Source organism: Oculina patagonica, chromosome 13, assembly GCF_052425735.1.
Source record: "Oculina patagonica isolate OP01 chromosome 13, crgOcupat, whole genome shotgun sequence".
Classification (NCBI taxonomy): domain Eukaryota; kingdom Metazoa; phylum Cnidaria; class Anthozoa; order Scleractinia; family Oculinidae; genus Oculina; species Oculina patagonica.
The window spans coordinates 30,006,083-30,032,952 of NC_135770.1; the positions used below are offsets into that span (position 1 = coordinate 30,006,083).

The window sequence follows — 26,870 nt, forward strand, 5'->3', positions numbered from 1 at the left end:
TTTGTGTATATTGATGCAAAAATGCATTTATTTTCTTCTACTACTTTTTAAAGCATAGTCATTACATTTACCGATACCCTTTGTTTTAATTTCTATGACAGAAATATCGTTACGCCTAAACACCTGGAATTTTCAGTTATGAGAAAAACATGAACGAGCTAAACACTTTTCTTTCTCCCTCTCTTCTTTTTTTTTTTTTGCTTCTTTTGTTCTCAGGTTTTGAAATGTAAGCACCTTATGTCATACTTCTATTACCTCTGCATTGCAGACTCACTGAAATAACAAGGTGCAAAACGCTAGCAAATAACATTAAAATAAGTTGAATCACGCACTGTTCTACTAGACTTCACTTCAGTTTGGAAGCCACTATTTGGCTCGTCACGAAACTCATTTCCGGGGGAACGCAGCGTGACACGTACACTGGAAGGGCAGGAAGATCAAGTGTCACGCAACGCATCTCCAGGAGAATACAGTGCGACAAACTCGAAAGTAAAGGTTAAAAGCAAAAAAACACTACTCAGCTAGATGCACTGACGAAGAACGAACCCTAGTAATGTCAGTTGTTTTACCTCAACGACTCTAAGCCTCCTACACACTACATACTATGGATACCGAGTTAGATTACGGCACTAATTATAATGAGCAGTTCTTCAGAACTGCTATCTCTATTCAGCTTTAATCGATCAACAGACACCTGCATAATAATGTGCCTGAGTTCGTGTTGCATTCTACAGGAACAGAACGCCGAACAGCGCTATCAGCAGCACAAGCTCAGTAGCGGGAGAGGTCACCATGGCACCCGCTGTGGGAGCGGGAGGGGCTGGTGTACTTGCCCTTTTGACACCGACGCATGACTCCAGTGCCTCCAGATCTTTGACGAAATCATCTCCAAGGTAACCCATGTAGGTTTGTTTGTCGTCCGCGATGCCCTCTAGCTCTGTAGTGGAATCGTCGAAGATCAAATCAGAGCCACTGAAAGTGGTGGAGTTGAACAGTTGGAATTTTTTCCAGTCTCTCTGCTTGTCACCGTACCAGTCACTCATCTTCGTTAAAATCTCAGTGATGTTCGTGATGTTGCTGTTGCCTCTTCTTGTAACCACTGCATGCGCGGGACTGTAGCCGAGGTTGCAAGTCCGGAACTGTCCAATGGCTGATAGAAGATGATAGATACTATTGTAATATGTTGTACAAATCTGTACAAGGTGGTTCTTACTTTTAAGTTTGAGAATGATATCAAATTGCGTGACTATTCAGTTCAAATGTTTTCACTGGGCACAAGAACAAGTAACAACAAGCACAACCACAAGCACAAGCAAAAGCGCAAACACAAGATACAAGCACAAGCACAAGCAACAAACACAAGCACAAGCACAAGCACAAGCAAAAGCAAAAGCGCAAACACAAGATACAAGCACAAGCACAAGCACATAGACAAGCACAAGCACAAGTATAAGCAAAAGCATAAGCACAGGCATAGGACGCATGAGTATCAAGCGCATGAGACAGGGGCACCCAACGAGAAAATTTTACTATAGGTGTCGAAACACCGTGCCCTTTTTGTGCGTTTTAAAGCCTTATTTTTAAACGCTAAGAAAAGTGTATCTTTTCGGATACGCTGAGCTGAACTTTCGAACTTCAGAAAATTTTAGCGAACGAAATACTATTACCCGAATTTACGAGCCACTGTTACCTTCTCGAAAATCGTAGCTGGCCTTTTTTCGTACTCGAAACAACATTTTTCTCTCTCCGAAAAAAACAGGCATTGCTTTTCCCATGGCACGAAAGTTTGAGTTGTAGAAATCTCCAGTTTTTCATCACACTTTTATCCGAAAATCGTAGGCAACTATAGGTCTTCCGAAAAGATATTCACCGAAACGGTCTGTTGGGTGCCCCTGATGAGAAGAAAGAACACATCCATTTTTCTTACGCTGTCCTCACTCGCGCGGAATAAGTATAAGCAGTAGAAAGCAAAATTTGTACTTCCTTTGGTAATTATGCTTATTCCTTGCATGTGAGGACTTTCGTTCTTCTTATTCCCTTTTGTTTGAGCTTGTGCTTACGCTTGTGCTGGTACATGTATGCCAAGTGGAAAGCGGCCTTAAAATCTGTGAATTACGTTTACCTTTATGTGTAACGTCTCAATGGAAAGCTTCTGAGAAGGACTTTTATTTAGTATTCTATTAAATTTATTATGTTGTACAATTAAGTTTGGTTTTAACTTAAGGCGATCAATCTTTGCGCGTAGTACTGTATGGCGTACAATGTGCTTCTGAAATTTATCTGTAGATGAAACCCTAAATATTTTCCAAGATGAAATTTCACCTTTGTTTTTTATTTTTGGTAAAAAACGTTGAACAGCATAATAATTAATGTATCGCTTTATGTTGGCATCATCGTTTTACCTTTTCTAGTTCCATCCTTGCATAGGTACTCGTAATTCGCCGAGTTTCCATATTCTCCACTCGTCGCCATCTTTTCCGCAATTGAATGTTTCAGAAAGGCCACATCACCTTTCCCGTCCGCCATGCACTTAAAGGCTCCGGAATGGCTTACGTACTTATTAATGGACGAGTTTGTGGAACATTTATCGGCCCCTGTACCAGCACACAGTGCACATAGGTTGCTAAATGCTGTAGAGTCGACCCCTAAAAAACCAAAAGGGCAAGAAAATATCGCTGTGTTATAATGGCTTGTTACAGAAAGATTGCTTATTGATAAGTCTAAATTCATATTGGGAAATCTTTGCTAAAGTCATTGTTTAAATTTTGCCTCAATAGCAAAGACTTTGCGAAGAGAAGGCAATAGGCCATACACAAATTGACTCCAGATGTTTAAAGAGCTTGTGAAACTTCATAAGAGGGGACATTTTCAGCTCTTTACTTGAAATATTGAAGGAGATATTAACTTTCAAAAATTTATGGTGGCAAAAGCACTAATGAGCGCATTCATTCATTGTATGAGTTTGAATTTTTCAAACCTGCATTACAGAAAAAGTATTTAGTACGTCGGACTCTAAGGATAATCATCGAACAATCCAACGAATGGCAGACTCCATTATACATGAATTTCATCGACTTCGAAAAGGCTTTTGACATATACAGTGTTGATAGGAACATCATCTGGCAACTCATGTACCACTATGGAATTCCATCAAAGTTCATCAAGCTGATACAGGACCTATACCAGTCGTCATCTTGTCACGTCATTCACAACGGGAAGCTGACAGAATCTTTCGAAATGAGCACAGGAGTTCGTCAAGGCTGTTTGTTGTCTCCGATGATCTTCATCATGGTGGTCGATTGGATTATGAGAGAGGTGGAAGATCAGGGTAAGACAGGAATCCAATGGACACTAACAACTCAACTCCATGATTTGGATTATGCAAACGACATATGCCTTCTTTCCCAAAAACTACAACATATGCAAGCCAAAACCAACAACCTGGCACAGATTGCAGAGACAACCGGCCTCAGGGTGAGCAAAGAGAAAACCAAAGTTAAAATTAAAATTAAATTAAGTTGAATGGCGAGGATCTGGAAGATGTCGAAAGTTTCACTTATCTAGGCAGTATCATCACAGTCACTGGAGGAACTGAGGAGGATGTGAAGTGCAGAATTGGTAAAGCGAGACTGGCGTTCAACATGCTTAGACCAGTCTGGAATGCCTCCTCGATTTCCACCAAAACCAAGTTGCGCATCTTCACCACTAATGTAAAAGCTACGCTTCTCTTTGGCTCACAGACCTGGAAAGTGACACAAGCTCTATCAAATAAGCTACAAAGCTTTGTCAACAAGTGCCTCAGAAAGATCCTCAAGACTCACTGGCCAGAAAAGATCAGTAACAAAGAACTTTGGAGCAGGACAGGACAAGAGCACATACCAGCTGAGATAGCAAGAAGGAAATGGGCTTGGATCGGCCACACACTAAGAAAACCAGGCACTGACACCACCAAGCAGGCCTTAAAGTGGAATCCGCAGGGAAAAGAAAGGTGGGAAGACCTGCTAAGACCTGGAGAAGATCAACTGAGGAGGAGTTAAAGAAAGCTAACATCAGCTGGAACGCAGCAGAGAAGGCGGCAGCAAATAGAGTTCGGTGGCGAAGCATTGTTGACGCCCTTTGCTCCACCAGGATCCTAAAGGAATAGGTCAGTCAGTCACGTCGGGCTTAAATTTATTTAAAATTGATCGTGCAATGTTCTTTCGATATTCAGAGTTGATAGCAGAGCTCCCAGCGGCCCGAAGGGCCGCAGAGCAGAGCCCCATACCCATAGAAAACTAACAGACCCATGCTTTTAGTTTTTTGGTCATCATGGCTAGCGGTATGGTTCGCGGGCGCGTGTGACGACAATGTTGCCCCAACATGGCGGCCCTAGTCCAGAAATAGGTTTAAGGTTATGGTTAACCTCAGCTTACATCTTTGATATTGGACATCCATGTCATGGTCAATTGACAGCTGTCAAAACAAGGTATCCGCTGACCAGTATCACATGACCATATCGCGGGCTCACATATGAAACTCATCGAGTTCGAATGTTTTTTTGAAGTTTACCGTTGACCAAGTACTGTAATGGTTTACATTGGATCGCGCGCTCAAGTGCTCTATTTTTTCTGTTATCGGTCAGTAAATTCGGATTTCGAAAAAGGTGAAGTAAATAACCGGGGAGCTCCGCTTTTAGGCTTGGCAAAATCTATTTAATAGTAGACATTCTTATTCTTAGGCCATCTTAACTTCGATAAAAATAAAAAAACACACTGCGGTGACAAACATGACAAGACAACGCATGTCGGAAAAAACTTTGATTTAAGAACTTAACGTTTCGTATGTTACAACATGCATCTTCAGAAGTGACTGTTTAAAAGATTACAATAAGATTTAAACGTGAAATAAATACTGGTTCCCCATCTAAAAATAATGACAATGTTGTTAATTAACAACAAACAGACTTAAAAATCTGCAGAAGAAAAACAAATATTATGGCTAGTAGAGAAAAAGTTTCTCACTGCCAACGTTTTCATTTAAGGCCGGTTCGCAAGCACATACGCCTAGCCGAAAATTGACTCATTAAATTCAGGTTTTCTGTACAATGATCTGGACACTGACGTTCTCCGGGTGTTGTTTAAATCTGGTTAAGGGTTCAAACTTCTCTTAGAGGTGAAGTAGGGAAAATATCTCATCCTTACCCGGTAAACAGCTTTCACTGAAGAACTTGGAAGCTGACATGTAGTCGTTGTTTTCGTTTCCGCATGCCACGGCTAGCATTATTTTTGAGCGCAGCAGATACCCGATCGGTATATTCCAGCCTGCATTTCTCCGTATTCCAGTGTGGCAAGACTTCTTTCCTTTGAGGGTCTTTATGTTGAAGCCTGTATTGGCCTTCTTCACCACAGCAGCTCCATAATACCTCAGTTGGTCATCTCCATATTGCTCAGAGACAATTGGGATAAGACTGGATTTCGTACCTGCATTGTGAGAGCATAACAAGTGCTCATTAATACGTTTGTAAATTTGTAGCGTATTTTCTCGATTAAACGCCGGACCCCGATAAAACGCCGGCCTCGTTTAAACGCCGGGTAAAAACTGCTAATTTTTAAATAAACGCCGGGGGCGTTTGATCGAGGTCGCGGCGTTTATTCGAGGACAAGGCGTTGCCGTTATGAACTTTATATCCGTAACATTTACTGGTTCCCATGTTGTTCATATATTGTTTCGGTTCCGTTTGTCACAAATCTTGATTGCAACGTGCCGTATGCAATACTGTAACCTTTGGTTAAATCATCTTTGGAGACCCAGGTCCGGACGGGACAAAGAGAAAAATTGTTCCACCTTGACAAACTGGCCCTAGACATCGGAGGATGGGTAATAATAAATTAACTTGAAAAATATCAAAAAGTTTCACTTCGTTTATAAACGCCGGCTTCAAATAAAAGCCGGGTCCACCTGACCAAGTTTTAAATAAACGCCGGGGGCGTTTAATTGAGAAAATACGGTATTCTAGTTTAAAGACTAAAGATAAACATGTGCTCTGAGGGATTTTCTCGGCACAGGGAAGCCCGGGGGAAATCGTATATGGATGGGGGGATGCTCGTCGTCTCGCTTAGGGGTGAAAATTTCGAATTTTTGTTCTCGCTTAGGGTGTTCCGGGAAAAACACCAATACTTTTAGCCATGAAGGTCTCGTTTAGGGTTGCACACGAAGAAATATACAAATATAAATTTTATTGTTGGTTTTTATCAGAAAAAGTCTCATATTTGGGGATTTGACTTTTTACAATAACACTGAAAGTTTACAGGCGAATTAGATGGAAAATCGGCGCGAAGTCACGCGCGTGTGAGAGAGGTGGTGAAAACGCAGTTTTTACACTTGAAGCCGTCGAATATGTGGTAAATTTCGTCCTACATGTTCTGTTGGCTATTCACAACTTCCTGCATTCCGTTTATTTTTGGAAAAAGTTGACATAATTTCTCGAGCTTTTCAAATTTTGCCTTAAGTTGCGTTACAGTTCACGTCATTTTCATGGTCTACTCTCATCAACCATTCTACAACAACAACAACAACAACAACATCCTCTTTATTTCCGCGCGAGAATTCTCTTAGTTATTGTATAAAGTTATTTTACCTGCGTCGTACACTTTTCGGCCATTCAGTGTCACCAGGTCAGCTTGATTATTTTTGATCTTAGCAATACAGTCATCAGTATCACTTCCATCAACACAGGCCGTAGTCACGTCCAGGCTTAGATTCCGGGCTGTCACGTTAACATATTTTATGAAGTCAGCACACTTCGCCTTTTCTGCCGGTAAGGCACACCATCGGAAGCTGATCGATGCTGTAAAAGAAGTTTTAAAAACATCATTTGAACTTGAAGTACCAGTTGGCTATTTACAAGCGTAGCGGGAGAGTTAAACTCGGAGCTACCGAGTGAAACACAAGCTGGTGATCAGAACGGGACTTGATCCCGCGACTTTCGGGTTTCATGTCCAGCACCCAATCCACCCGGCCACGCTGCACCTCTATATTATGCGCAATTTACCAATTTTCTGGTCTAATTTGATTCCTATTAGCTCTGGAATAGCCCCCTCTAAGATCGATTTAAGGGACACTGTCAAGGGGATTTTCTTGTTTTTCGGTAAAAAGTATACTATATGTAACTATGCACCTAGTAAATCAAGATGGAGATATAAGGTAAATTGTTTTTGAAGGAAGAAAGGAGCCATGATAAATATTAGGTGTTTTTCCAGTCCACAAGGACAAACCTTAAAAAAAATGAGCCTGCCTTATTCAAGTTGAGATCTAGTCATGATGACATCACAATAATATCACTTGTTTGTCGCTTCAGTACACTTGCATGGTGATTTTTTACAAAATTGGACCACTATTCGTAGTTTCCACATATCTTTAGGCTCTTGAGTTTATGAGGTGAACCTGGTGGCAGTGTCCCTTTAATTAGATCGCCAACTGGATTTCTAAAAATGATTTGTACTCTACCAGGGGGGACAATTCCAGCAATTTCTGAACGTTTTACCAACATTTACGTGCGACACAATTTTTGCCTGCTCCCTCCCCAATTGTTGGAATCCGAAGATTATTCTCTATTAATTACCAACATTGCGTAGCTTCAAATAAAACAATCAAATTTACTGTAATCAACGAAGGCTATTTCCTTGAAGTGCCTATCACCCTTACCCAGTTATATTATTTTTCGAAAGTCTATGTATTCACGTAACCAGGGATAAAATTAATTTCCGAATCATCGGAGTCATAGCTCTTCTCAGAATTGGAGTCACTTTTAGACATTTTGGAAAAGATCGGCAGCTAAAATCCCGAAGCACACGCTTTGATTTGCTCTATCTCGCTATTTGTTTGTTGTTTTGATATCGCCAAGATACCGGGTCGACGTCACAAATCTAACTAGTGCCAGTCTCCTAAAGGCGCGTTTTTGTCTTCGAAAACTGCGATTTCGATCGCGTTTTAAAAATCGGGAATAACTTCAAATCCCATTTTGCTGCTTGTTTTTGCTTACATTTTATGTCTACTTTCGAAAAAAATATAACTAGGTAAGGGTGATAGGCACTTTAATATACTAACGGCCAACAGCAATTTTGACAATGACTTTAGTAAAATATACACGAAATTCAAGAGCAATCTTTAACTCGCATTGCAAAACAATTGCCAGCGGGAGAGGATTTACCGTTTTAACAAGTCGCCTTCTTAATAGCTTTAAACCGGGTGGTTAATGTCTAACCACTTCCAGTCTTTGGTTAACAAGATAGCCTAAGGCTTTATAGATTGACCCAGTAGCGTTTGTATTTCCTTTTTTGTTGTTCAACAAGAAGTGCGTTATGTTGAAGCGTTATATCCGATATACGGTACTCGGCCGCCAGTATTAAGGAATCATTAAGGTCAAATCTACTTTGATCACTTTTGTGGCAAGTAATTTAAAAATCCCTCCGTCCAATTCCCCTTCCTCCATCCATGTAATTTCAATTGGGTGATGAAAGATGGCCCGTTTTAAGCCAATCAAATTTTTAAAATCCAGAGGGTAGCTTATGAACCGGGGGCACAAGACCCCACCCGGTTAATTAACTCTTGAGCACTCGTTCGTTGCGGGGACGAAAACTCGTCACGATTTCCAACCTCGTTCCCAGCGTCTCTCATCTTCCCGCCCTCTCTTCCGGCTCGCTCTTGGGGGCGGGAAGATCAGAGACGCTGGGAACGAGGTTGCACGATTTCCTACAGGGAATCTGTAGCAACTGGAACTCGGACAAAACCCAGGACTCACATGAACTGATCTTCAACGCTGTTTTAATCTTCGTCTTGAAAGTGTTGTGTAATATAGATCAAGATGTATATCGAGGATCGGCGATGATGAAGGTCCGATATGTAAATCGAAATACAGTAACAATGTCGCAAAATTTATATTAACGGCTCTCTGACTACTGCATCAGCTAAATAAACAAGGAACGTGGCGCTGAACGTTAAACACGAGTTCGGGTTACTAAAAATAAATTATAACTTGTACATTTCACGTGACTTAATTGTCCAGGCGAAGAAAGTTCGGTAAAGAAATGTAAATTAGATTGCTTGCAACGTTGGCAGCATGAGCTAAATTTAGAAAATACTGATGGTCAGTAGTTTTACTTAAGATCATGCGACTACGGCTAGTACTTTTAATGTATGATTACATCAAGTAAGATCACGAACTACCCCTTTACAGTAGTATTACTGGGTTAACAATTCAAAACAAGGTACTGTCCCTAACATTATATGGTTTAACAAAGGTTAATCCTCTCTTGACACAATGTTCAATCTAGTACAAATGTTTAGTTTTAAATGGTCCTATTTAAAGTTACTTTGTGCTAAACGGTTCACATTACCAGGTTTCGCAACTAGAGTTAGTAACACTCACTGAACACTGATAATCTCCAGCAAGGTTAACATAAATTACAAGGAAGGTTACCTTCAACGCCTTTAAGTGCCCAGTTGCAGCAAAATAGCAAAAGGAGGCCATCTTTTATTGATATTACCATGCTTGCCCTTGCTGTACAAAAGAAGACTGCCGTACGGCCAAGTAAAATGCACTAATATGGAGGAATACAGCGACTGTTGAAGGGTCGAATCTAGTTTCCGCACGGAAATAACGGTTATGCTGTTGTAGAGATATTGCGTTACGTTATACTACTGCGCGTGCCCCGGCGATCACCAGTTTGATTTCAGCCAATCAAATGCATTTGTATGATTACATGGTTTCGTAACAAAAACAAAGATCGGGCTGTTGCGTGTAACCTTTTAAGCTGTTTAAAATTATTTGATAAAAAGTTGACACTGGCTTAAAAGGTTATGTACAGGACGTTTTAGCTAATGCTACAGACTTCTTCAGCAATATGTAACTTTAAAAATGGCGCCCTTGGTGCTATTGGAATAAAAATTAAAAAATTCAGAAAAAGGTGATAATGAATGTGCTGAATTCATAAAAAGGGGGGGGGGGGTGGAATTCTAAGACGCGAATAAAAAGGATAAAAATAGGGGGCAGCATGCAATTAAAAAAATATTAACTATGTGAAGGTTCTTATGAATGTCTGGGAATGCTATGTGTTCATTAATAGAGTTAACATCTCGGACTGAATGCCACGCTTCGAAAAAGAGTCTTTGTCTCCATGCTAACGAACGGTCGAAAATGTCAACATTCTCCAGATCAATTTCATGATCGTTGAGCAAATTGTGTTCGAGCAATAGCGAATTTCTGTTCGTTGATGTTATTGCTTTAGCATGTTCCTTGATGCGTGTTTTGAGCAGTAGCCAAACGTCCTGTACATAATCTTTTAAGCCAGTGTCAACCTTTGACCAAATAACTCTAAATCTTATCATACCTGGCTACAAACCAAATATTTTTAAGCTGTTCTTGCTCTGACAGTCTCGAGTGTTTTTTAGTTAAAACATTAATTTCGCTACAGCTGTCCTAGTACAGGCACCGGCATGGAGCCCCTTATGAATGTTATGCAAATGCGAAGGTGTTATTGATTGACTGACTGACTGATTGATTGATTGTTTCATTAATTGATTGATTGATTGATTGATTGATTGATTGCTTGATTAATTGATTGATGTAAATGAAATGAGCGCACTTTGACAAGACTTGAGGTTATTACAAAAGAATACAAAAGAATGAGTCGATCGGGTTATAATTGTTTTGCTTCAGAGAACGACAATGTTTATAGGCAACGAGAAAATTCGGCTTGTGGCTAAGTTTGTATAAATTTACACCTCTGCAGGCATATAAGCCTATTCTTCTGATTGACATCAAGTGGTCCACGTAAAGCTACCCCGTTTAAGACAAAAGTTAGAGACAAAAAATCCTGAAGACCATATACCCCACCAGGACGCACGTCACCGTTAAGCCCTTATAAGTGAGTACCCCTGGGAGGGCATACAACTGCAAGACTGAAGAATCTAGTACTGCCTCTGGAATTTCGCCGACAAAAATTATATCCTCGATTCGCTTCCGTCAGGGGTCGACCCTGTCGTAAAAAGAAACAGATTTCAAACAATAGTTTGGTCTGATTTGAGTACGATTAAATACTTGAGGCCAGCAGTGCGAAACTTAGGCTACGTTTAGACGGGACAATGTCGCAAAATTTATATTAACGGCTCTCTGACTACTGCATCAGCTAAATAAACAAGGAACGTGGCGCTGAACGTTAAACACGAGTTCGGGTTACTAAAAATAAATTATAACTTGTACATTTCACGTGACTTAATTGTCCAGGCGAAGAAAGTTCGGTAAAGAAATGTAAATTAGATTGCTTGCAACGTTGGCAGCATGAGCTAAATTTAGAAAATACTGATGGTCAGTAGTTTTACTTAAGATCATGCGACTACGGCTAGTACTTTTAATGTATGATTACATCAAGTAAGATCACGAACTACCCCTTTACAGTAGTATTACTGGGTTAACAATTCAAAACAAGGTACTGTCCCTAACATTATATGGTTTAACAAAGGTTAATCCTCTCCTGACACAATGTTCAATCTAGTACAAATGTTTAGTTTTAAATGGTCCTATTTAAAGTTACTTTGTGCTAAACGGTTCACATTACCAGATTTCGCAACTAGAGTTAGTAACACTCACTGAACACTGATAATCTCCAGCAAGGTTAACATAAATTACAAGGAAGGTTACCTTCAACGCCTTTAAGTGCCCAGTTGCAGCAAAATAGCAAAAGGAGGCCATCTTTTATTGATATTACCATGCTTGCCCTTGCTGTACAAAAGAAGACTGCCGTACGGCCAAGTAAAATGCACTAATATGGAGGAATACAGCGACTGTTGAAGGGTCGAATCTAGTTTCCGCACGGAAATAACGGTTATGCTGTTGTAGAGATATTGCGTTACGTTATACTACTGCGCGTGCCCCGGCGATCACCAGTTTGATTTCAGCCAATCAAATGCATTTGTATGATTACATGGTTTCGTAACAAAAACAAAGATCGGGCTGTTGCGTGTAACCTTTTAAGCTGTTTAAAATTATTTGATAAAAAGTTGACACTGGCTTAAAAGGTTATGTACAGGACGTTTTAGCTAATGCTACAGACTTCTTCAGCAATATGTAACTTTAAAAATGGCGCCCTTGGTGCTATTGGAATAAAAATTAAAAAATTCAGAAAAAGGTGATAATGAATGTGCTGAATTCATAAAAAGGGGGGGGGGTGGAATTCTAAGACGCGAATAAAAAGGATAAAAATAGGGGGCGGCATGCAATTAAAAAAATATTAACTATGTGAAGGTTCTTATGAATGTCTGGGAATGCTATGTGTTCATTAATAGAGTTAACATCTCGGACTGAATGCCACGCTTCGAAAAAGAGTCTTTGTCTCCATGCTAACGAACGGTCGAAAATGTCAACATTCTCCAGATCAATTTCATGATCGTTGAGCAAATTGTGTTCGAGCAATAGCGAATTTCTGTTCGTTGATGTTATTGCTTTAGCATGTTCCTTGATGCGTGTTTTGAGCAGTAGCCAAACGTCCTGTACATAATCTTTTAAGCCAGTGTCAACCTTTGACCAAATAACTCTAAATCTTATCATACCTGGCTACAAACCAAATATTTTTAAGCTGTTCTTGCTCTGACAGTCTCGAGTGTTTTTTAGTTAAAACATTAATTTCGCTACAGCTGTCCTAGTACAGGCACCGGCATGGAGCCCCTTATGAATGTTATGCAAATGCAAAGGTGTTATTGATTGACTGACTGACTGATTGATTGATTGTTTCATTAATTGATTGATTGATTGATTGATTGATTGATTGCTTGATTAATTGATTGATGTAAATGAAATGAGCGCACTTTGACAAGACTTGAGGTTATTACAAAAGAATACAAAAGAATGAGTCGATCGGGTTATAATTGTTTTGCTTCAGAGAACGACAATGTTTATAGGCAACGAGAAAATTCGGCTTGTGGCTAAGTTTGTATAAATTTACACCTCTGCAGGCATATAAGCCTATTCTTCTGATTGACATCAAGTGGTCCACGTAAAGCTACCCCGTTTAAGACAAAAGTTAGAGACAAAAAATCCTGAAGACCATATACCCCACCAGGACGCACGTCACCGTTAAGCCCTTATAAGTGAGTACCCCTGGGAGGGCATACAACTGCAAGACTGAAGAATCTAGTACTGCCTCTGGAATTTCGCCGACAAAAATTATATCCTCGATTCGCTTCCGTCAGGGGTCGACCCTGTCGTAAAAAGAAACAGATTTCAAACAATAGTTTGGTCTGATTTGAGTACGATTAAATACTTGAGGCCAGCAGTGCGAAACTTAGGCTACGTTTAGACGGGACAATGTCGCAAAATTTATATTAACGGCTCTCTGACTACTGCATCAGCTAAATAAACAAGGAACGTGGCGCTGAACGTTAAACACGAGTTCGGGTTACTAAAAATAAATTATAACTTGTACATTTCACGTGACTTAATTGTCCAGGCGAAGAAAGTTCGGTAAAGAAATGTAAATTAGATTGCTTGCAACGTTGGCAGCATGAGCTAAATTTAGAAAATACTGATGGTCAGTAGTTTTACTTAAGATCATGCGACTACGGCTAGTACTTTTAATGTATGATTACATCAAGTAAGATCACGAACTACCCCTTTACAGTAGTATTACTGGGTTAACAATTCAAAACAAGGTACTGTCCCTAACATTATATGGTTTAACAAAGGTTAATCCTCTCCTGACACAATGTTCAATCTAGTACAAATGTTTAGTTTTAAATGGTCCTATTTAAAGTTACTTTGTGCTAAACGGTTCACATTACCAGATTTCGCAACTAGAGTTAGTAACACTCACTGAACACTGATAATCTCCAGCAAGGTTAACATAAATTACAAGGAAGGTTACCTTCAACGCCTTTAAGTGCCCAGTTGCAGCAAAATAGCAAAAGGAGGCCATCTTTTATTGATATTACCATGCTTGCCCTTGCTGTACAAAAGAAGACTGCCGTACGGCCAAGTAAAATGCACTAATATGGAGGAATACAGCGACTGTTGAAGGGTCGAATCTAGTTTCCGCACGGAAATAACGGTTATGCTGTTGTAGAGATATTGCGTTACGTTATACTACTGCGCGTGCCCCGGCGATCACCAGTTTGATTTCAGCCAATCAAATGCATTTGTATGATTACATGGTTTCGTAACAAAAACAAAGATCGGGCTGTTGCGTGTAACCTTTTAAGCTGTTTAAAATTATTTGATAAAAAGTTGACACTGGCTTAAAAGGTTATGTACAGGACGTTTTAGCTAATGCTACAGACTTCTTCAGCAATATGTAACTTTAAAAATGGCGCCCTTGGTGCTATTGGAATAAAAATTAAAAAATTCAGAAAAAGGTGATAATGAATGTGCTGAATTCATAAAAAGGGGGGGGGGGTGGAATTCTAAGACGCGAATAAAAAGGATAAAAATAGGGGGCGGCATGCAATTAAAAAAATATTAACTATGTGAAGGTTCTTATGAATGTCTGGGAATGCTATGTGTTCATTAATAGAGTTAACATCTCGGACTGAATGCCACGCTTCGAAAAAGAGTCTTTGTCTCCATGCTAACGAACGGTCGAAAATGTCAACATTCTCCAGATCAATTTCATGATCGTTGAGCAAATTGTGTTCGAGCAATAGCGAATTTCTGTTCGTTGATGTTATTGCTTTAGCATGTTCCTTGATGCGTGTTTTGAGCAGTAGCCAAACGTCCTGTACATAATCTTTTAAGCCAGTGTCAACCTTTGACCAAATAACTCTAAATCTTATCATACCTGGCTACAAACCAAATATTTTTAAGCTGTTCTTGCTCTGACAGTCTCGAGTGTTTTTTAGTTAAAACATTAATTTCGCTACAGCTGTCCTAGTACAGGCACCGGCATGGAGCCCCTTATGAATGTTATGCAAATGCAAAGGTGTTATTGATTGACTGACTGACTGATTGATTGATTGTTTCATTAATTGATTGATTGATTGATTGATTGATTGATTGATTGCTTGATTAATTGATTGATGTAAATGAAATGAGCGCACTTTGACAAGACTTGAGGTTATTACAAAAGAATACAAAAGAATGAGTCGATCGGGTTATAATTGTTTTGCTTCAGAGAACGACAATGTTTATAGGCAACGAGAAAATTCGGCTTGTGGCTAAGTTTGTATAAATTTACACCTCTGCAGGCATATAAGCCTATTCTTCTGATTGACATCAAGTGGTCCACGTAAAGCTACCCCGTTTAAGACAAAAGTTAGAGACAAAAAATCCTGAAGACCATATACCCCACCAGGACGCACGTCACCGTTAAGCCCTTATAAGTGAGTACCCCTGGGAGGGCATACAACTGCAAGACTGAAGAATCTAGTACTGCCTCTGGAATTTCGCCGACAAAAATTATATCCTCGATTCGCTTCCGTCAGGGGTCGACCCTGTCGTAAAAAGAAACAGATTTCAAACAATAGTTTGGTCTGATTTGAGTACGATTAAATACTTGAGGCCAGCAGTGCGAAACTTAGGCTACGTTTAGACGGGACAATGTCGCAAAATTTATATTAACGGCTCTCTGACTACTGCATCAGCTAAATAAACAAGGAACGTGGCGCTGAACGTTAAACACGAGTTCGGGTTACTAAAAATAAATTATAACTTGTACATTTCACGTGACTTAATTGTCCAGGCGAAGAAAGTTCGGTAAAGAAATGTAAATTAGATTGCTTGCAACGTTGGCAGCATGAGCTAAATTTAGAAAATACTGATGGTCAGTAGTTTTACTTAAGATCATGCGACTACGGCTAGTACTTTTAATGTATGATTACATCAAGTAAGATCACGAACTACCCCTTTACAGTAGTATTACTGGGTTAACAATTCAAAACAAGGTACTGTCCCTAACATTATATGGTTTAACAAAGGTTAATCCTCTCCTGACACAATGTTCAATCTAGTACAAATGTTTAGTTTTAAATGGTCCTATTTAAAGTTACTTTGTGCTAAACGGTTCACATTACCAGATTTCGCAACTAGAGTTAGTAACACTCACTGAACACTGATAATCTCCAGCAAGGTTAACATAAATTACAAGGAAGGTTACCTTCAACGCCTTTAAGTGCCCAGTTGCAGCAAAATAGCAAAAGGAGGCCATCTTTTATTGATATTACCATGCTTGCCCTTGCTGTACAAAAGAAGACTGCCGTACGGCCAAGTAAAATGCACTAATATGGAGGAATACAGCGACTGTTGAAGGGTCGAATCTAGTTTCCGCACGGAAATAACGGTTATGCTGTTGTAGAGATATTGCGTTACGTTATACTACTGCGCGTGCCCCGGCGATCACCAGTTTGATTTCAGCCAATCAAATGCATTTGTATGATTACATGGTTTCGTAACAAAAACAAAGATCGGGCTGTTGCGTGTAACCTTTTAAGCTGTTTAAAATTATTTGATAAAAAGTTGACACTGGCTTAAAAGGTTATGTACAGGACGTTTTAGCTAATGCTACAGACTTCTTCAGCAATATGTAACTTTAAAAATGGCGCCCTTGGTGCTATTGGAATAAAAATTAAAAAATTCAGAAAAAGGTGATAATGAATGTGCTGAATTCATAAAAAGGGGGGGGGGTGGAATTCTAAGACGCGAATAAAAAGGATAAAAATAGGGGGCGGCATGCAATTAAAAAAAATATTAACTATGTGAAGGTTCTTATGAATGTCTGGGAATGCTATGTGTTCATTAATAGAGTTAACATCTCGGACTGAATGCCACGCTTCGAAAAAGAGTCTTTGTCTCCATGCTAACGAACGGTCGAAAATGTCAACATTCTCCAGATCAATTTCATGATCGTTGAGCAAATTGTGTTCGAGCAATAGCGAATTTCTGTTCGTTGATGTTATTGCTTTAGCATGTTCCTTGATGCGTGTTTTGAGCAGTAGCCAAACGTCCTGTACGATAATCTTTTAAGCCAGTGTCAACCTTTGACCAAATAACTCTAAATCTTATCATACCTGGCTACAAACCAAATATTTTTAAGCTGTTCTTGCTCTGACAGTCTCGAGTGTTTTTTAGTTAAAACATTAATTTCGCTACAGCTGTCCTAGTACAGGCACCGGCATGGAGCCCCTTATGAATGTTATGCAAATGCAAAGGTGTTATTGATTGACTGACTGACTGATTGATTGATTGTTTCATTAATTGATTGATTGATTGATTGATTGATTGATTGCTTGATTAATTGATTGATGTAAATGAAATGAGCGCACTTTGACAAGACTTGAGGTTATTACAAAAGAATACAAAAGAATGAGTCGATCGGGTTATAATTGTTTTGCTTCAGAGAACGACAATGTTTATAGGCAACGAGGGGGGGGGGGGATTTTTTTTTTTAAAAATTTTCCTTAAAAAAAAAACTTTTAGAAAAATTAAAACCAAAAAAAAAAAAAAAAAAGAAAAAAGAAAATTCGGCTTGTGGCTAAGTTTGTATAAATTTACACCTCTGCAGGCATATAAGCCTATTCTTCTGATTGACATCAAGTGGTCCACGTAAAGCTACCCCGTTTAAGACAAAAAGGGGGAAAAAATACCCGTTAGAGACAAAAAATCCTGAAGACCATATACCCCACCAGGACGCACGTCACCGTTAAGCCCTTATAAGTGAGTACCCCTGGGAGGGCATACAACTGCAAGACTGAAGAATCTAGTACTGCCTCTGGAATTTCGCCGACAAAAATTATATCCTCGATTCGCTTCCGTCAGGGGTCGACCCTGTCGTAAAAAGAAACAGATTTCAAACAATAGTTTGGTCTGATTTGAGTACGATTAAATACTTGAGGCCAGCAGTGCGAAACTTAGGCTACGTTTAGACGGGACCGGACAGGAACAGTTTCAAACCGGACCGGACCGGATCGGCTTCTGTTTACATGGAACCGTTTGGAACCGATCCAGGTGTTTACATGGATCCGTTCTGGGACCGATCCAGAACGGATCCAATACTGGACCTACATAACAGCAGGTCCGATTTTGAATTCGTTCCCGGACGGATCTAGAAAATTCCTGTGTAAACAGAAGGCCTATCCGATCCGATTTTCGGACCGGATCTGTTTGGAACAGGTTCCATGTAAACATAGCCTCCATACGGAAGTAAAATATTGCAAATAGAAAGTTATGAGACTTGCAAGTTTGCAACAACGCTTAATTAAAAGAAAGCACTCGCGCTTAAATAGATCTTTCCTTTTTTCTAACATAAACTTTATTCGTGACAATGGCTTTACGTAATTTACACAAGAAATCGAAGGAAAATCTTTCGACTTGGACTTTACTTGGTCTTACAGTTAAGTAAGTTCGCTGAGAATTGTCGCAATGTTAAAAAACAATCGAGAGAAACAGCACCACATTTCCAATTTAAATTAAGACTTTTTTGTTTTCTTTACGATAAAAAATAAATGCGCTTACAAACATGGAAACAATACAGCGATTGATGATCAGCAGGGTTGAATCGCTAGTTTCCGCAAGGAAATCATTTTTATGCTGTCCTAATACATGCACGTACGTGTGTTTAGAGCATCTTATTATTAGAATTGTCATTGCACTTTGGCAAGACTTGTGGTGTTATAAGAGTGAGTCGAGGTATTTTTTGCGACAGTAAAAACCCGCGAGTAAGAACCTAGTTTTTTCCAGGTTCGCCTAAACAGGTTCTTACATAAATGGTAGTTAACACAAATTTTAAGCTATTTAGGTTCTTTAAAAAAGGTGGCTCGTAATAGTTAAGTCAGAATTAGATATGCCTGTTTTTGGTGTTCAATCATTGCTATATCAATAATGTTTAGGAAAATATTTTAGTACAAACTTTCACTAGTTTTACCAACGAACAATTTGAGGTCATTATGACGTCAAAAATTGTTACCATGGCAACACCATATAAGGTCAAAGCTACCCTATTTTGGACATTTTAAGGCTAATAACTCAAAAACTACTCAGTGAAATTTTTTGCTTTTGATATACTTTCATCTCACCGACAAAGTGAACAGTTTTGCAATTTTTTAAAAACTTCTGTAGGTAAAGTAAAGTTACGTTATTTTTTCATAAATTTAAGGTGGCTCTGAACCCCACCTACAGAAGTTGTTTAAGAATCGTTTGATTGTTTGTTTCGTCCATTAGACAAAAATATGTGATAAACAACCGTCTAGTTTTTAAGTATATTAGCCTCAAACGGTCAAAAATAACGTCTCTTTGACCCTTTGACCACTTACTTTTGACGTTGCCATGGCAACGGTTTTTGACATGAAGGTGACTCCAACTTGCTCATTGGTAAAACCTTTACAAAGTTGTACTAAAAGATAAACCTCAACATTATTGGTGTAGCTACAATAGAATGCCAAAGACTGGAATATCTATACCATTACGAGCCACCTTAATATGTTCTTATTTCCTGAGGAAAAATTTACATTGTTGCTGATAGTGATATTCTGCCTATTATTTGTATAAAATTTGCATACCACGCAAGTGTCTATGTAAATATAAAGCACTAATCATTCAGAACATGACAATGCAAATACCGTACAGTAAAGCCTTGTCCAAATTTATTTTCCCCAAAGCAAACATTTTTTATCAGTTTTAAAAAAAAGAACCTGTTTTCAAATTTTAGGGTAAAGTGGTTCTTTTAAAAATTGTGTCTTATTTGCAAATTTTAGCCCAACAGGTTCTTAAATGTTAGGTTCTTACTCGCGGGTTTTTACTGTATGCTGCAATGTTGACAGACACTGCCAGTTTATTCTGGCAGGGAGATGGCGGTTAGGCTGGGAAAGGTAGAATTCGAAACCAGCCGAAACGCAGTGTCCCGTTTTGAAAATTAGAGACCGAGACTTGAATAAATTTAAAAAAAACGAGACTGAGACTTGGTGCAGAGAAAGCCAACAGCGAGACTTGCATATATTATTTACACAGGGCATACAAAACTTAATGCAAGACCGCAGACGGGTACTGCCACTGGGAATTCTACGTGAATTATTTCTTCAATTCTGCTGTCTTCATGGCAGCTCCCGGTCGTCAAAAGAACAGTCTTCGAACGTCAGTGTGCTCTTATTTGAGTCCGATAGCAGCCGGCGGAAAACTTGCTTGTTTGAAATATCTAATAAGATCGCCAGTTAATTAGCTTTCTAAATTTGATCAGTACTCTTCGAGGCGGAACAACTTCAGCAATGTCTGATTGTTTTACCAGCAATTAAAACGCGCGTCCAAATTTCCGCATATCTTAAGATTATACATATATACAGTAAATCCCGCGAGTAAGAACCTTATTTTTAAGAACCTGTTGGGCTAAAATTTACTTGTTAGACACCCTCTTTAATTTGGAAAATTTGGAAACATGTTCTTATATTCTTAAATTCAGTATTCTGGATCGTCTTTGAGGACATCTAGGAGCCTTATCACTCCAGTTGCAATGTAAATGCCAATGTTTAAAATCATAAAATATTCATACACACATAAATATCAATAAAATGGTATGCAATTTTCATACAAGGTAAAGGCTAAATACCACTAAAAATTCCATTAGCACGCAATGTAAATTTTTCTTCAGATTTTAAGAACCTACCTAAAAAAGCCTAAATTTGTGCCAGTTATCATTTATTAAAGAACTTGTATAGGTTAACTTGGGAAAATGCGGGTTTTTTACTGTATGTTATCTATTCACTACCAACATTGCAGATCGAGTTTCACGAAAAGAATATTTTTTCTGTAAGTGCAGGAGGCTATTTCCTTATACTTGATAACAACAGTGCGAAAAGTAGGTGCTAGCAATCGCATACGGAAATAAAATATTTAGAATAAGATTTATCAAACTCGCAAGTGTGGAACAACACAAAATGAGAAAGGACATCCAGCTTCAGTAGATCTTTCATTTTTACCCATAACTTTTGTTATGACAATGGCCAATACACACGAAAAAAAAAATAATAATATTAAACTCGCATGCAAATCAATGTTGAATTTCCAAATGTTTTGAGTGTCTTACATTTTAATAAGCTTGCTGTGAACGGTTTTCGCAATATTATCGCAATGTTAAAAATAAATCAGGAGAAACATCACCACGTTTCAAAAACAGTTCAAGTTAAGACTCATTTTAGGTTTTCTGCATCATTAGAATTAGTAGCACTGACAGTGTTAATCAGGGCTAAAATAAATGCAAAAATATTGTTACCTCTAACGCCTTTTAGCGCCAAGCAACAGCAAAGTAACAAAAGCAGGCATTCTTTCGATGAAAATACCATGACTTGAATTGTGATGTGTTCACCCTTGCTGTAGAAATGAAGACTGTCGCACGGCCAAGTAAAATGCACTTATATGGAAAGCAGCAGGGTTCGAGTAAGTCTAGTTTCCGCAAGGAAATAACTTTAATGCTGTCCTAGTGCATGCCCAGGCTTAGAGCACCTCAGGATTGTCATGCAAATATAATAAGTGCACATTAACGAGTCTTGCGGTTTTATAAGAATGAGTCGAGCTCTATTGCTATGCTTCAGAGAACGAAAATGATGACAGACACTGATACATGGATTGCGAAGAATAAAATCCGAGACTAGCTAAGGCGCCGAGGCCCTTAAGCTTGTTTAAAGAAAGAATAATCTTGTACTGCCTCTGGAATTTCGACGAAAAAAATTAATTCCTCGATTCGCTTTCGTCAGCGTTCCCGGTTATCGAAAGAACGGTCTACCAACTACAGTGTATAGTCTTATTTGAGTCCAATTAGTTCGTGAATAATTAGCTGAACTATCAAATTACGTCGCCAATTTGCTTTCTAAATATAATCTTTACTCAACCAGGTGGAACAACAGTGCGAAACGTGGGTACTACTAGCTATAACATACGGAAATGAAAGTAATAAAACTCGCAAGTGCGGAAAAACACTGAATGAAAAAAAAAATGACACCCAGCTTCAAAAGATTTCAGAATAATTATTTCCTTGATTCGCTTTCGTCAGGGTTCCAGCGCCAACAGAACGGTCTTCCAACTACGGTGTACTCTAATTTGAGGCTACCCTGGAAGCCAGAGCATTTTTTTTTCTTTTTCTCCGGCGAGGCTATAAATGAGTTCGCGGCTTCGCCGCAAAAAAAGAGTGAAAAAAACTCGCTGGCACCTCGGGTAGTTTGAGTCCGTTTAGTTCGTGGATAACTAGTACTATCAAATTAAATCATCAATTTGCTTTCTAAATATAATGTGTACTCTTCACGGTGGAACAACTGCAGCAATTTCTGTAAGTATTAACAGTATTTAAACACGCGCGTCAAAATTTCTGCCTTAATCCCTTCCCAACTGTTTCTATCTTAAGATTATATATGTTTTTTACTGTGAGTACAGGGGCTATTTCCTTATACTTGGGGCCAACAGTGCGAAACTTAAGTGATACAGCTCAGTGTAGCTCTCGCACACGGAAGTTTACTGGATGATTGCATCACTAACTAAAGTAGTTTTACTGGGTTAATAATTCAAAACAAGTAATTTTCCCTAACATTATACTGTTAAACAACGGAATGACTGAAAAAGGGCAAATCCTCTCCTGACACAATATTCACTTTTTTCAAATGTTTTTATAGGTCTTACATATAGTTACTTCACACTAAGCAGTTCACATCACCACGTTTTGCAACAGTTAGTAACACTGATAATCTTCAGCAAGGTTAACGCCCAGTTGCAGCAAAATAGCAAAAGCAGGCCATTTTTTATTGATATTACCATGGTCGCCCTTGCTGTAGAAATGAAGACTGTCGCATAGCCAAGTAAAATGAACTTATGTGGTAAGAATGCGGCAGGGGTCGAATCTAGTTTCCGCAAGGAAATAATGTTGATGCTGTCCCAGTACATGCACAAGCTTAGAGCACCTCAGGATTGTTATGCAAATATAATAAGTGCACATTAACGAGTCTTGCGGTTTTATTAAAATGAGTCGAGGTATTGCTATGCATCAGAGAAGGACAATGATGACAGACACTGATACATAAGTTGCGAAGAATAAAATCCGAGACAAGCCAAGGCGCCAAGGCCCTTGTTTGAAACGAAGACTGTCGTAAAGCCAAGTAAAATTTAGTTAGGTATTTTTATATTTTATTTTTATATTTTAGCATAGTGATTGTAAAGCGCTATGAAAGATTAGCTAAATAGCGCTATAGAAATGATTATGATTATTATTATTATTATTAAAATGCACTTATATGGAAAGCAGCAGGGATCGAGTCTAGTTCCGCAAGGAAATAACGTTTATGCTGTCCCAGTGCATGCCTGAATTAGAGCACCTTAAGATTGTTATGCAAATATAATAAGTGCACATTAACGAGTTTCGCGGTTTGATAAGAATGAGTCGAGGTATTGCTATGCATCAACGACAATGATGACAGACACTGATACATGAGTTGCGAAGAATAAAATCCGAGACTAGCCAAGGCGCCAAGGCCCTTATTTAAAGAATGAACGAATCTTGTACTGCTTCTTGAATTTCGACGAGAAAATTATTTCCTAGATTCGCTTTCGTCAGGGTTCCCGCTTATCGAAAGAACGGTCTTAAAACTAAGGTGTAATCTAATTTGAGTCTACCCTGGATGCGAATGGATTGTTTTTTCTTTTGCTTTCTAAATATGTTATGTACTCTTTAAGGCGGAACAACTGCAGCAATTTCTCTAAGTTTTAACAGCGTCAAAATTTCTGTCTTAATCCCTTCCCAATTGTTTCTGTCATAAGATTATATATGTTTTTTACTGTGCGTACAGGAGGCTATTTCCTTATTCTTGGGTGGGGCCAACAGTGCGAAACTTAGATGCTAGCTATCGCATACGGAAATAAAATATTAAGAATTAAAAGTTAAGAAACTCGCAAGTGCGAAACAACACTAAATTAGAAAAAGACCTCCAGCTTGCATATATCTTTCGTTTTTTCTAATATTTAACTGTTGTTGTGACAGTGGCTTCAGTAAAGTACACACGAAATTATAGAATAATCATTTTGTCTCATTGCAAGAATGTTTAATTTTCAAATGATTTAATTGGCTTTTTACTCAGTTTGCCGTCAACGATTCTTGCGATATTGTCGCCATTGCAAAATTGAATCGAGAGCAAACACACCGCGTTACAGTTCCAGTAATACAGTTTTAGTTAAGACTCATTTTAGTTTTTCTGCACAATTAAATTCAGTAGCACTGACAGTGTTAAAGCAGGGTTAAAATAATTGCAAAATTTAAATTACCTTTTATGCCTTTGAACGCCAAGCAACAGCAAAGTAACAAAAGTAAGCCTTCTTTCGTTGAAAAAACCATGACTTTGATTGCGAAGTGTTCACCCTTACAGTTAACGCCTTTGAGCGCTTGACAGATAGATACTAACGGCTCTCTGACTATTGCATCAGCTAAGTAAACAAGGAACGTTGCACTTAACGTTAAACACGAGTTCGGGTAACTAAAAACAAATTATAACATGTACATTTCACGTGACTTAATTGTCCAAGCGAAGATTCTAGAAAGATCGGTAAAGAAATGTAAATTAGATTACTTGCCAGGTTGACAGTGTGAGCTAAATTTAGAAAATACTGGTTGTCAGTAGTTTTACTTAAAATCATGCGACTACGGCTAGTAATTTTACTGGATGATTGCATCATAGTAAAATCACTAACAACAGTAGTTTAACTGGGTTAATGGTCGTTAATAATTCAAAACAAGTAATTAATTTCGTGTGGGGTTCCCGGTTACTGAAAGAACGGTCTTCAACCTACGGTGTAATCTAATTTAAGTCTACCATGGATACCAGATGATTTTTTTTTCTTTTTCTGCAGCGACGCTATTTATGAGATCGCGGCTTCGCCGCCAAAAAAAGAGTAAAAAAAACCCTGGCACCCAGGGTAATTTGAGTCCGGTTAGTTCGTGGATAACTAGCACTATCAAATTACATCGCCAATTTGCTTTCTAAATATTATCTGTTCCCTTCAAGGCGGAAGAACTGCAGCAATTTCTGTACGTTTAACCGTATTTAAACACGCGCGTCAAAATTTCTGCCTTAATCCCTTTCCAATTGTCTCTATCTTAAGAGTATATATGTGTTTTTACTGTGATTACAGGAGCCTACTTCCTTGTACATGTACTTGGGTCAACAATGCGAAACTTAGGTGCTAGCTATAGCATAAGGAAATAAAATAGAAGAATTAAAAGTTACGAAACTCGCAAGTGCGGAACAACACTTAATTAGAAAAAGACCTCCAGCTACCATATATCTTTCGTTTTGTTTTCTAATATTTAAAGCAGGGTTAAAATAAATGCAAAACTTAAGTTACCTTTTACGCCTTTTAGCGCCAAGCAACAGCAAAGTAACAAAAGCAGGCCTTCTTTCGTTGAAAATACCATGACTTGAATTGTGAAGTGTTCACCTTTGCTGTAGAAATGAAGACTGTCGCACGACCAAGTAAAATGTTCTTATATGGATAGAATGCAGCAGGGGTCGAGTCTAGTTTCCGCAAGGAAATAACGTTTATGCTGTCCCAGTGCATGCCGGGCTTACAGCACCTCAGGATTGTTATGCAAATAGAATGCATATGAGTGCACATTAACGAGTCTTGCAGTTTTATTAGAATGAGTCGAGGTATTGCTATGCATCAGAGAACGACAATGATGACAGACACTGATACATAAGTTGCGAAGAATAAAATCCGAGACTAGCTAGAAAGAAAAATCTGGTATGGCTTCTGGAATTTCGACGATAAAAATTTATTCTTCGATTCGCTTTCGTCAGGGTTCCCGGTTATCGAAAGAACGGTCTTCCAACTACGGTGTAGCCAAATTTGAGTCCGATAAGTGGGTGGATAATTAGCTGAACTATCAAATTACATCGCCAATTTGGTTTTTAAATATGATCTGTACTCAACCAGGTGGAACAACAGTGCGAAACGTGGGTACTACTAGCTATAACATACGGAAATGAGACACTAAGAATTAAAAGTTATAGAACTGCCAAGTGCGAAACAACACTAATTAAAAAAAAGGACACCCAACTTCAAAAGATCTTTACTTTTTTCTAATACTAAACCTTTGTTCTGACATAGTAAAATGCGCACGAAATCGAAGAATAACCGTTATCTCGCATTGCACAGTTTGTCGTGAACGGTTCTAACCATATCATATGGCAAAAAAAGAGAAACATCACTATGTGATGTTCCAGCTAAGACTCATTTTAGTTTTTTTGCGCTATTGAAATTATTAACACTGACGCAGCGTTAAAATAAATGCAAATCCAAAGCTACCTTTAACGCCTTTGAGCGCCAAGCAACAGCAAATTAACAGAAACAGGTTTTCTTTCGTTGAAAGTACATGACTTGAATTGTGAAGTGTTCACCCTTGCTCCATGTATCTTTCTTTTTTTCTAATATTTAACTGTTGCTGTGACAGTGGCTTAAGTAAAGTACACGCGAAATTAAAGAATAATCATTTAGTCGCGTTGCAAGAATTTTTAGTTTTCAAATGTTTTGATTGGTTTATTACTCAGTTCGCTGTAAACGATTCTTGCGATATTGTCTCAATGGCAAAACTGAACGGAGAGCAAACACACCACGTTACAGTTCCAGTAAGACAGTTTTAGTTAAGACTCGTTTTAGTTTTTCTGCACTATTAATTCAGTGGCACTGACAGTGTTAAAACAGGGTTAAAATAAATGCAAAACTAAAGTTACCTTTTACGCCTTTGAACGCCAAGCAACAGCAAAGTAACACAAGCAGGCCTTCTTTCGTTGAAAATACCATGACTTGAATTGTAAAATGTTCACCCTTTGCTTTAGAAATGAAGACTGTCGCACGGTCAAGTAAAATGCAATTATGTCGAGTCTAGTTT

At 38.6% G+C, this 26,870-nt stretch overlaps 1 protein-coding gene across 5 annotated transcripts; it reads right to left on the reverse strand.

Moving 5' to 3' along the window:
* Nucleotides 1-26,870, reverse strand: LOC144634828 (serotransferrin-like). 5 transcript variants are annotated; one of them, XM_078493868.1, is made up of 6 exons: nt 26,288-26,373; nt 24,248-24,406; nt 6,617-6,826; nt 5,181-5,459; nt 2,403-2,645; nt 1-1,150 (listed from the first exon to the last, which is right to left on the reverse strand). In XM_078493868.1, exons 2-6 carry the CDS (start codon nt 24,315-24,317, stop codon nt 729-731), a joined length of 1,224 nt encoding a protein of 407 aa, XP_078349994.1. In that variant the 5' UTR covers nt 24,318-24,406; nt 26,288-26,373; the 3' UTR covers nt 1-728. The 5 variants fall into 5 exon arrangements, with proteins under 5 accessions (XP_078349994.1, XP_078349989.1, XP_078349990.1 ...); XM_078493863.1 differs by lacking the exons at nt 24,248-24,406; nt 26,288-26,373 and adding an exon at nt 26,713-26,870; XM_078493864.1 differs by lacking the exons at nt 24,248-24,406; nt 26,288-26,373 and adding an exon at nt 25,325-25,558.